Below are 12,921 nucleotides of genomic sequence, written 5' to 3' on the forward strand. Positions count from 1 at the left end.
CGCTCGCTATTCTCCCCAACCTTGTATCGATCCCAGACGTTTTTAGAGGCACTTTTAATTTCATTTTCATTTGACACCGTTTGAGTAGCTTAAAAACAATCAAGGAAATCCAGTTGGCAGATCCATTATGTTGGCTGATGTGGAGGTAAGGGGCCTGGGCTGGGCTCCCGGGTGTTTGCCCTGGGATGTGTTGTCACCAGGGGAGCAGGGGAAAGGAACAGGGGGGATTTTCTTTGAAAGACATGGGGAGTGAAGCAGATCAATCCCATCATGCTTTAGGGCTGCGAATAGTGCTGTGCTTTCTTTGATTACGTCCTCATTAGCAGTATTTGTTTTAAAGCCAAAGCGATGCTCTTATACTCTGTGGATTCACCCAGTCCAAGCCAAGGTTTCCATCCCAAATGGCACCCCGTACCCTGTAAAGTACACTACTTTTGACCAGCACCAATAGGGCTCTGTTCGAAAGTGGTGCACTATGCAGGGAATATGGTGCCATTTGGGACACAGCCCTAGTCTCTGGAGGTCTTACTTAAGCTGCTGCGGATAACGTAACATAAGCCCTCTGCAGTGGGCGAGTGTTAGTGTGAGACTGTCTTTTCTCCTTTGTCGCGGACTCGTGGTGCAGTGAACGAATGGGCTTAAGATCACTGTGTGTCCTGTGTGTCTCGTTTTTTAAATCCCTCAACCGGGAATAATTTGCCCTAGCTCTGTAGGACCTCTAAAATGAAGAGCAGTCAGTGCTCAAGGTTGCCAAGTCCTGCGAGGGTGTGTGTGAGCTAAATATTCGAGAAGATTCGGAAAAATGTCATACTAATCATGAGGAGAGAGAGAAGATCTTATAGGGGATTGAGACTCAGATCCCTTTATAGTTGCTGTAACGCAATGCGTAATCTGTGTCAGCTGCCCACTGTGGAACTGCCAAAGCCTAGAGTCACTGTTGCATGCAGTGGTTGTGTATCCAAACTGAGGGATTGCAAAGGGAAGTCATGAAGCAATTGACTCAGTGACTCTCTTTACAATAACCGTTTCTTCTTAATCATTATTCTTAATCATTTCCTCACATTGACTTAAGGCAATGCATTCAACGCTGTAATGTGAGCATTAGTACTCACAGAAGGCTAAAATTCGATTTTCATAATATTATATTTTCTTCTTATGACAATGTACAGTATGTGTTTTATAGTGAGATTGATGGGCTGCTTACTTCACCGTACTTAATCCTCTCTCTCTCTCTCTCTCTCTCTCTCTCTCTCTCTCTCTCTCTCTCTCTCTCTCTCTCTCTCTCTCTACCTCTCTTTCTCTACCTCCTACCCCAGCCTGTGAGCTGATGACCCAGGGCATCCTGGCCCTGGTCACCTCAACGGGCTGTGCATCGGCCAGCGCCCTCCAATCCCTGACGGACGCCATGCACATCCCGCACCTGTACGTCCAGCGGAGCGGCGAGGGCTCGCCACGCACCGCCTGCCAGCTCAACCCCAGTCCTGATGGCCAGCGCTACACCTTGGCGGCGCGCCCACCCGTCCGCCTCAACGAAGTCATGCTCACGCTGGTCGGCGAGCTGCGCTGGCAGAAGTTCATTGTCTTTTATGACAATGAGTATGGTAAGTGTGGAGTACTCGCCTCAGAGCCAGAGCTTAAAAAAGGATTCTGGAGCATGTTGGAAGGAGGTTGATGACGAGGGGTATGGGGGCGAGGGGTGAAGGGTGGGGTGGTTCCGGCAACACAGGTGCTCCAATCAATGGAGCCCCTCAGGGTTGAGCGATCAGATGGAGTAAATGGAGCTTACTCACGGTCACATGGGAATCTTGCTGTGAGAAGAGGGAGAGAGGCTGTCTTACTCATCAACGAACCACCTGTTCCTGAGACTTATTGAATGGTGTTAATCAGGATCAAATGAGTCAAATAGTAGCGCAAACCCACTTGAGAACTCACACTCACACTTTACTCCCCCCCCCCCTTACTAGCTCTGACTTTGCTGATTGCTACTTTATTCAGGAACATGTACTTACTATGACTGTGATATGTGTTGTCCCACCTAGCTATCTTAAGATGAATGCGCTAGCTGTAAGTCGCTCTGGATAAGAGCGTCTGCTAAATTACAAATGTAAATGTATGATGGAATGTACTGTACAGCAGCTCCATGATTGGATCCATGATTTTACAGCATGTTCCTTGCAGCTCAATGCTTTTTAGATTGGAATACTATTCCCTATTTGATATTGTTCCGTTATAGGCCGATGTGTCTACATTATTGAATGTAGAGAGAGGCACCAGAGAAGTTCAACCTGTCTATGTTTGGTTTGCTTCAGTGATGCCCTTGAACCAGGGTCTTTATCAGTATTACCCAGGTTATTTCATTATTGTCGGATGACTGCTTACCGGCATGTTCACACAGGCAGCCCAATTTTGATATTTATTTCTACTAACTGATCTTTTGACAGATCTTTCCCAGAGCTGATCTGATTGGTCAAAAGACCAAATAGTGAAAAAATATATCAGAATTGGGCTGCCTGTCTAAACACAGCCTATGAGGGACTTTCAGTTCTTCACCATGGGATTTGGATTCTCAGAAGAGAGTAGCAGATTGCAGTGCATGTGTGGGTGGCATAGGCCATATTAGGGGTAAGATATTAATGTTTCCGGCTGCTATTCTGTTGTTGATCAAAACCACGAGCAAGCTGATACGGCACTCTATCCACATGAGGAAGAGATTAGAAACGGCTGTTATATCTTCATGTTTTGCGCTTCTTCATTTGTTCTCTTAGTAAATGTGGCATTTTAATATGAATGGTTTTTAATTGCTTTCATAAACCTGTTTGTTTCACCATATTAGCTTGTGTTGCGTCCTATAATTGGACTTTTAAGGAAGCAAGTGATGTCAATTTACTTCTACGGCAATTAAGATAGCTAGTGAATATAATGTGTTAGTCTGTAGAGGATTGGTTTAATGTGAATCCTTCAATATTTTCCCCACAGCATCTTCATATGACTTCAATTCCTATGGAGTTCTGTACACCGATTGTTGCATCATCCCCACGTAGTTTTGGCCAATGAATCAAATCAAATCAAATTGTATTTGTCAGTGAAACGCTTACTTATGGTTCCTTTTCCAACGATGCAGAGTTAAAGATAAAACATTTAATCAAAAGTTTAAATAGTGACAAGAAATGAACACACAGTGAATTAACGAATAACAATAATGAGTAAAAATAACATGGCTATATACAGGGAGTACCAATACCGAGTCAATGTGCAGGAGTACGACTTAGGGGACTGTTTTAGGGGACCAAAAGTATTTGGACAAATTCACTTATGTGTATTAAAGTAGCCAAAAGTTTAGTATTTGGTCCCATATTCCCAGCAGATAACGAACACATCAAGCTTGTGACTACAAACTTGTTGGATGTGTTTGCAGTTTGTTTTCATTCTGATTCAGATTATTTTGTGCCCAATAGAAATGAATGGTAAATAATGTATAGTCATTTTTAGTCACTTTGATTGTAAATAAGAATGAAATATGTTTCTAAACACTCCTACATTAACGTGGACGCTACCATGATTACGGATAATCCTGAATGAATCTTACAGAGGCATGCAAATCATTACCCCCCCCCAAAAAAATGCTAACTTCCCCTGTTATTGTAATCGTGAGAGGTTAGCATGTCTCAAATTAAAGCTGACAGTCTGCACGTTAACCTCATAGTCATTGTATAGTTAAAAAGAAGGTGTCGTGTCCCGTTACTTTTGGAGCTCCCTTTAGGTAGGGGTAAAGTGACTAGGCAACAGGATGGATAATAGACAGTAGCAGCAGCAGCATATGTGGTGAGTGTGAAAGTCTGTGTGGCGCCAGCATGCATGTGTGCACATGTTACGCGTGTGTGAACATATGTAGCGCGTGGGTGTGTGTGTGTTGGAGTGTCCGTGTAAGTACGTGACTGTGTGGGTAGAGTCCAGTGTGTGTGAATAGAGTCAGTGCAAGAGAGTTAGTGCAACAAAAAAAGGGTCAATGCAGGTAGTCCGTGTAGATATTTGATTAGCTATTTAGCAGTCTTGTTCAGCAGTCTTATGGCTCGGGGATTGAAGCTGTTCAGGGTCCTGTTGTTTTCAGAACTTGGTGCACTGGTACCAATTGCTGTGCGGTAGCAGAGAGAACAGCCTAAGTCTTGGGTGGCTGGAGCCTTTTGAACAAAAAATTGGGGCTTCCTCTGACACCGCCTGACCTCAAACCTGTATACAGTTCTATTATATTCTATTATGATATTCTTCTAGTGTTTCAAAGAGTTTTAGAGGCCGTCGAGGACGCATAATGTCTTCCTGTTCTCAAGGTAACAAACATGCATGTGGACGTTACAAAAGAGGGTCGCGCAACACTACACTTTACAATCGAAGGTCATAACAGAGCACAAAAAATGATTGTCACCGAACCATCTGACTCACCAAATGAGTTGGATTATAAACAGGCATATACAAGCCAGCTTTTTCCTCCCCCACAACTCCATCCCCCCAAACCCAACCTCAGCAATATCCCTCCCTTTGATGAGCAAAGGCATTAAAAAGTGAGGGGAGGAGAAAAAGGCACATTTATTCAAATTAAGGCCTTTGTTTAAGTTTATTAGGAGCAGATGGGGTCTGGGTTTGGGTGTCCAGGCCTGGCTCCAGCCTGGCCCAGGCCTGACAGCTGAATGATGATGATTAAGGAGAGTCCTTGGATTGCATTGCGGCTTCCATCCCATCTCCCCCTTCTCCACACTGCCTCCCCTGTCCTCTCTTAACCTCCATTCTCATTCTCCCTTTCATTTTTTAATTCTCTCTGTCTTGCATCCTCTCTCTCTCTTGTAATTCACTTTACGTCTGTGTCTCTCTCTCTTCTCTCTCTCTGTTTATTTTGCTGTCGCACTCTCTCACTTTCTCTCTCTCTCATTCTTTTTCTCTGTTACTTCCTCATGGAAATCCTGCTTCGCTCCATAAAGCACAGACAATTCCCTCTTCTTGCTTGCTGACAAAAGGACAAAAGGGCAAATCCCTCTACCTGTTATAGAAATGTGTGCAGTGATGCTGCTTGAAATGCAGAAATAGCTTTTTTTATTTTTTATTTAAACAGTCCCATGAACAGTGTGGAGTAGACAGTTTTTGCCTGGCATATGGTTAGAAAAAACTGCCGAGACAATGTTTACTGCTCTGCGTTCTCCATGTATCTGGCTAACACCTAACTCGAAGTCCTCCTGACTTTTCCCGGGTCGCGTCAGCCAATCTAGTTACCATCATTGCGGATTGTGAAAGCAGTCCTTTTGGTTATACCATGCACGCCACTTGCTACGTAGCACTGCTTTGAACACGGGGTCAGTCTTGTAAAAAATAACAGAGTGAGTAATGAATGAATAAATACATTCATTCATTAAAGGTGCACTATGCAGAAATCGCGGAGAATCATTGTACCATCTTAACCACTGTGAAATATATTTTCCATAACCCAAAATATTGTATTTTCAGGTGTATGAAGCTGGTGTACAAAACCGAAAATAAAAGATACAAAAAACTAAACTTAAGAATGCGAAGCCAAGAAATAGCGCACATAGAACAGATCTACCGCTTCTTGGACTTGCTTTGCCATTAGAATGACAGATCTATAACACGCGTTTGTATGTGAATTTGGTCGGGTCTCCCAAAAAGTGACATATTGCAGCTTTAATAATCGAGCCCCACTCGATTGGCTGGACTATGTCATTATCCTGTGGGAGGGCGTTGGGACTCAGGATTTAGACAGCGGGTCTCTATAGAATGAAGAAATGTGGAGAGAAGGGAGAAAACACACCCCCGCTACAGTTCATTGAATTGATTTACCCGTTGCATTGATCTGCTCCGTCCTTCACACAGTGCTTTGGCTCACGCTGCGGCTCCGTCGAATGTTCCACCGAGCATGACACAGCAGCTAGGGCCACATCAAATATGGACTCCCAATCACACACAGGCGGGCTGGGTTAAGGCTGGCTGCAACCAGGGACTGGATTGTCACCCTGTCCCTTATATGGTGCACTGCTTTCGACCAGGTTCCATACTCATGCTGGGACTTCCTGTTTTCATCAGCACGGAATAAGAGGCACCTGAACGAAAGCCTCCTGACTTTGTGAAAACAGAGAAAAAAAAAGAAGGGAGAGTGAGGTGAAAAGCAATGAGGGCTGGATGATGTGTGTTGACTCACGGGGTTGTGACCTCGCAATGCTGTACATGGGTTTCTGCCTTCATTTCCGCCTGATGGTTTACACTGCTGTCTGGAGCTGACATGCTGTAATATATCTATGCGCTGAGTGTACAACACATTAAGGACACCTGCTCTTTCCAAGACATAGACTGACCAGGTGAATCCAGGTGAAAGTGATGACGCCTTATTGATGTCACGTGTTAAATCCACTTCAATCAGTTTAGATGAAGGGGAGGAGACAGGTTAAACAAGGATTATAATTTTTTACGCCTTGAGACAATTGAGACATGGATTGTGTGTGTGCCATTCAGAAGGTGAATGGGCAAGAAAAAAATGCAAGTGCCATTGAACAAGGTAGGGCTGAAGTTGCCAGGCGCATCGGGTTGTGTCAAGAAATACACTACTGCTGGGTTTTTCACGCTCAACAGTTTCCCCGTGTGTATCAAGAATGGTCCAGCACCTAAAAGACATCCAGCCAACTTGACACAACTGTGGGAAGCATTGGGGGTCAATATGGGACGGCATCCCTGTAGAGGCTTTCACCACCTTGCCGAGTCCGTTCCCCGACAAATTGAAGCTGCTCTGAGTGCAAAAGCTACTACAGTAAGTGCCAGGCGCACCGGCTTGAAAGTGTCAAGAACTTCAACGTTGCTGTGTTTTTCACACCCACCTGGAAATAGTTTCCAGTTTCCTCAAGAATGGTCCACAGGACATCCAGACGACTTGACACAACTGTGGGAAGCATTGGAGTCAACGTGGGCCACCATCCCTCTGGAACACTTTTGAGGCGGTTCAAAGGGCAAACGGGTGTGTGCAACTCAACATGTTCCTAATGTTTTGTACCCTCAGTGTATTCTTATGTTGGTGATAGGTCATTTATAGGGGTCGGGGTAAACTGGTTGAGTGGATACACGGGTTCAGGGTTCACCACATAAGATTTTCATAATCACTATCAGAGTTGAATGCAGGGCATTTGAAGTTCAGCACCAGTTCAACACCCCATGTGCCTGACCTGATGTGCTAATACTTTCCCTATTAGCACTCTAGCTGAAATTATTCATTTATTTCTCGGCTTCCTAATTTTGCTTATGCATGTACAGGTAGCTGCCCAAATAACGGAAATACGAGTAAGTGAGGGATGCATAGTATATTGAACTATTTTGGCTAACATGGCCATGCCCCCATCCACAGGGCATGAGTGGCCACTGAATGGTTTAATGAGCATGAAAACGATGTGAACCATATGTCGTGGCCGTCTCAGTCACCAGATCTCAACCCAATTGAACACTTATGGGAGGTTCTGGAGTGGCGCCTGAGACAGCGTTTTCTACCATCCATCTACAAAACACCTCATTATGGAATGACTCATGGGAAAATGTATCTTTCCCATAGAGTTCCAGACATTTGTAGAATCTATTCCAAGGTGCATTGAAGCTGTTCCGGCAGCTTGTGGTGGCCCAATGCCCTATTAACTTGGTGTTTCCTTTATTTTGGCAGTTACCTGTATTTTCCCAGTCTAGACGTTTGGTCCGCAGCAATTTCATTATATTTAGTGGTGTACCTTTATGAATCACAGGCCGTAAAGTCAAGGGGGGGGGGGGGGGGGGGGTTATTACTGTAGCAGTTCTTAATGCCCACTGTCCTGATAGTATTGCCAGCCTCAGTATAAATAAACAAATATCAGCCTGCGGAGGTGATTTCATTTATGGACGAGGAGGAGGAGAGGAGATGTCTGGATTGAAATCAGCTGAGTCACTCCTAGAACTCCTATTACCTTTTACCGCTCCCTTACCCCTCGCTGTGTCATTCAAAGTGAGGGATGATATTATCGAGACACCCTGCAGAATGCAGGAACGACATGAACCCAGACAGATTTATTTATACAAACAGTCCCCCCCCCCCCCCGGGAGTGCATGGTTCGGCTTTCGGAGTGGAGGAAAAGGAGGACATATCTACTCCCAAGCCAGTCACCCCAACCATCTGCCCAAGTCAAGTAACAAAGTGTTACCAGTTAATTAGTCTCCATCTAGCAGATCCTATCTGCTACAGCCGAACAAGTGAACTCGGCGATTGCTCATTTCACGGCAAACCCTTACTAGATAGAGATACATATTTACAGAGCATTAGTGCCTAAATAAACGCCTACTGTGGCCTTAAGCTCGTCTGCTTTCTTGTTTATCTTAGCTTGCAGCGTTACTAGCCTATGAATCCTGATAACACCACCTACGTGGTGATCCGAAGCTAAAAACGTGAAGTTGATTGATCCCCCGTCGAGGGAGGAGTAGATTTTTTTGTATACTCCTGTATAAACATTTTTATGATGACTATAACATTTGTTGGCACCTTCAATTAATTCAAATTTGCCGAACTGCTAAACTTGGAACCAATCAGAACCCTTGTACATACTCCTTGTGATGAAGGCAGCCAATGGCCTGCTTCTATCTAGCCAATTTATTTAAAGCTAGCTAATGTTAGTTTGACTAGCCTAGCCAGCTACTGTAAAAGTCCATGTATGTTTTCATTAGCTATCTCTCAAAAAACTACATTTTTGAATTATGTGGCTCATTTAAAGTAAATAGCTGCAGGCTTTAAGAAACATTCAATCATATACTTTGCATAGAAACCCAAATAAAAGCATGTAGATAGCAGTACAGGCTGCTGAGGGGAGGACGGCTCATAACAGTGGCTGGAATGGAGTAGAATTGGTGGAATAGAGTGAAAAAAAGAGATGTTGTTGATACCTTTCCATTCGCTCCATTCCAGCCAATCAATGTACACAATATACAGTGGGGCAAAAAAATATTTAGTCAGCCACCAATTGTGCAAGTTCTCCCACTTAAAAAGATGAGAGAGGCCTGTAATTTTCATCATAGGTACACTTCAACTATGACAGACAAAATGAGGGAAAGAAAATCACATTGTAGGATTTTTTATGAATTTATTTGCAAATGATGGTGGAAAATAAGTATTTGGTCACCTACAAACAAGCAAGATTTCTGGCTCTCACAGACCTGTAACTTCTTCTTTAATAAGAGGCTCCTCTGTCCTCCACTCGTTACCTGTATTAATGGCACCTGTTTGAACTTGTTATCAGTATAAAAGACACCTGTCCACAACCTCAAACAGTCACACTCCAAACTCCACTATGGCCAAGACCAAAGAGCTGTCAAAGGACACCAGAAACAAAATTGTAGACCTGCACCAGGCTGGGAAGACTGAATCTGCAATAGGTAAGCAGCTTGGTTTGAAGAAATCAACTGTGGGAGCAATTATTAGGAAATGGAAGACATACAAGACCACTGATAATCTCCGTCCATCTGGGGCTCCACGCAAGATCTCACCCCGTGGGGTCAAAATGATCACAAGAACGGTGAGCAAAAATCCCAGAACCACACGGGAGGACCTAGTGAATGACCTGCAGAGAGCTGGGACCAAAGTAACAAAGCCTACCATCAGTAACACACTACGCCGCCAGGGACTCAAGTCCTGCAGTGCCAGACGTGTCCCCCTACTTAGGCCAGTACATGTCCAGGCCCGTCTGAAGTTTGCTAGAGAGCATTTGGATGATCCAGAAGAAGATTGGGAGAATGTCATATGGTCAGATGAAACCAAAATATAACTTTTTGGTAAAAAAAGAGGACAAAGAATGCTGAGTTGCATCCAAAGAACACCATACCTACTGTGAAGCATGGGGGTGGAAACATCATGCTTTGGGGCTGTTTTTCTGCAAAGGGACCAGGACGACTGATCAGTGTAAAGGAAAGAATGAATGGAGTCATGTATCGTGAGATTTTGAGTGAAAACCTCCTTCCATCAGCAAGGGCATTGAAGATGAAACGTGGCTGGGTCTTTCAGCATGACAATGATCCCAAACACACTGCCCGGGCAATGAAGGAGTGGCTTTGTAAGAAGCATTTCAAGGTCCTGGAGTGGCCTAGCCAGTCTCCAGATCTCAACCCCATAGAAAATCTTTGGAGGGAGTTGAAAGTCCGTGTTGCCCAGCAACAGCCCCAAAACATCACTGCTCTAGAGGAGATCTGCATGGAGGAATGGGCCAAAATACCAGCAACAGTGTGTTAAAACTTTGTGAAGACTTACAGAAAACGTTTGACCTCTGTCATTGCCAACAAAGGGTATATAACAAAGTATTGAGATAAACTTTTGTTATTGACCAAGTACTTATTTTCCACCATCATTTGCAAATAAATTCATTAAAAATCCTACAATGTGGTTTTCTGGATTTTTTCTCTCATTTTGTCTGTCATAGTTGAAGTGTACCTATGATTTAAATTACAGGCCTCTCTCATCTTTTTAAGTGGGAGAACTTGCACAATTGGTGGCTGACTAAATACTTTTTTGCCCCACTGTATACAAAAGCATGTGGACACGCCTTCAAATTAGTGGATTCGGCTATTTCAGTCACACTCATTGTTGACAGGTGTATAAAAGCGAGCACACAGCCATGCAATCTCCATAGACAAACATTGACGGAGCTCTGTGACTCCGTTATACGATGCCACTTTTCCAACAAGTAGGTTCATCAAATGTCTGCCCTACTAGAGCTGCCCCGGTCAACTGTAAGTGCTGTTATAGTGAAGTGGAAACATCTAGGAGCAACAACGGCTCCTTGAAGTGGTAGGCCACATAAACTCACAAGAACGGGACCGCCGAGTGCTGAAGCGCATAGCGTGTAAAAATTATTCTGTCCAAAAGCCTTCCCAGAAGAGTGGAGGCAGTTATAGACGCAAAGGGGTTGATCAACGCCATGTTAATGCCCATGGTTTTGGAATGAGATGAGCATTTTAGTCATGTAGTGTATATCATGTGCCGCGGAAGGCACAATCCTACAATGTTGCAGTCCAGAGAGGAGAACTTTACCGTCTATGTGCCAAAAGCCTGGACCTCTGATGGAGACTGTAGAACTATCCGGCGTAGACGTATCAGAAGGATTCCACCCTAGTCACCAATGTAGCTGTCCAATGTAGAGAGAGACAAGTGCCTTAGCAGAATGCAGTCTAAAGCTTGAGTGGTCCAGAGACGAGCCCTTTGCCAGCTATGGCAAAAGCCTGGACATTTTTTGTATTAATATATACATTTTTTAATTAAAACCTCATTCCACGTTGACATGATGAGGTATTGTGTGTAGGCCAGTGACACAAAATCCCAATTGAATCCATTTACAATTGACTGTAACACAACAAAATGTGCAAAAAGTAATGGGACGTGAATACTTTCTGAATATACATTTCTGTATATAATGCTGAGTGATAATTCCCAGAGATGCTTGATGCTCTGAGGCAGCTTGCTCCAGGAGAGGCCAACAGAAGTCACCTCACATCACAGGTCCAGGCTGATCCTCCAGCAGCACCCAGCTACAAAGCAGCCCGCCAGCCCTTCTCCTTTCCTATCCTCTCCTCTGGAAGGCAGACTAGTTGACGCCTATGTGGGAGCACAGGAAGTGCTGCCCTCGTTAGCATGGTTAACATTTGAATCATTCGAAGATGACGTAAATGTATATCATTGGGAATTCACTCTGAGAATGGTGTGAACCGTTGGGGGAGCGGAGGAGAGGATAGGGTGTGCCCGAATGGAGGTGAATTATCATCAATTGTCAGGTGCCACAGTACAGATGTTCCTTTGGCGGCTGTTTTTTTGTTTGTTTGTAGTGTAGGGCCGTGCGTGTGTGAATCATTTAATTTAATGCCGCTCCATATTTCACACGTATACCAGAGCTGCCTGAGTGAGCTCACTCTGATTTAAGCCAGCCAGACTGGATGTACATTTTACTGCCAGACGTTTATGAAAAGTGTCAGTAATTCTGGCTTAATTTACATGTGATTGAATGTATGGCTCTCAATTGGAATCCATATCCAGTGACAGCGCTCACTCCTCATCATGTTCAATTCTTAATAGGAATTCAGTTATTTTGAGAATCCACTTAAAAATCTTATGACGGCTTATACATATTTATGGCTGTATTATCATTTACACTAAGCCATTGCCAGATTCACAGTCACAGTGAGCCAACAGAGAATGCCAGCCTGGTAATTATATTCCTGTCTCAGAATGACTGAGTCTTGATGTTAAATGTACCGCTATTGTATTCTTTGTGAGGCACAGTAAAAACCTCCCGTTACTTTAAGTAGACATACACTAGCCCACAGAGTGCATTCTATTGTGCATTCTATGTGCATTCTATGCTTAAAAACACAAATCTGTGTTAGGAGAGTCAATGGCGACTTCCTTCTGCCAATTTCACCCAAAGTACTAAGACCCTTTTCTTTGACCATCTTTAACTTTGAGGCAATCGTGATGACCGCTTCGACACTGTATTTCAGAGTGTAGCTTCTCATCAGCGGTCGGACTTCACACACGTCGAGCTGATGATGAATTCTTAGGGGATGGTCGTTGAGAGGAGCCTTCATGGTCGTCAGATTCGCAGCAGCAATTTGTTGTCGCTGATTAAGCATTCAGCGGGGCCTGCAAGTGATATTGTCTGGACACCTGCAGCAGCTCCAATGTTTGGGCCCTTCTATTTTCATTCTTATCGCCAATGCTTTGATGTTGCCTCTCACTATAGTCCCTAATTGGCCAGGGATCTTCACTAAGGGGAAGAGGTGGTAGCGGGAATAGGGACTCGGTGAGAGGCTGTGTGTGTTAATGACTCTGTCTCCTTCTTAAACTCCACCCAGCACACTCACCTTGGGCCCTCACCATGTGAC

The 12,921-nt window shown here is 44.1% G+C and overlaps 1 protein-coding gene across 2 annotated transcripts in view; it reads left to right on the plus strand.

Moving 5' to 3' along the window:
- The window catches only part of LOC109870608 (glutamate receptor ionotropic, delta-1-like), a 411,408-nt gene that overhangs the window by 201,882 nt on the left and 196,605 nt on the right, over positions 1-12,921 (plus strand). For both annotated transcript variants that reach the window (XM_031805099.1, XM_020461182.2), the window contains exon 3: positions 1,317-1,601. In XM_031805099.1, the coding sequence (XP_031660959.1) occupies positions 1,317-1,601 (285 nt within the window). The remainder of the gene's footprint in view (positions 1-1,316; positions 1,602-12,921) is intronic.

This window comes from Oncorhynchus kisutch, linkage group LG25, assembly GCF_002021735.2.
Source record: "Oncorhynchus kisutch isolate 150728-3 linkage group LG25, Okis_V2, whole genome shotgun sequence".
Taxonomy (NCBI): Eukaryota; Metazoa; Chordata; class Actinopteri; order Salmoniformes; family Salmonidae; genus Oncorhynchus; species Oncorhynchus kisutch.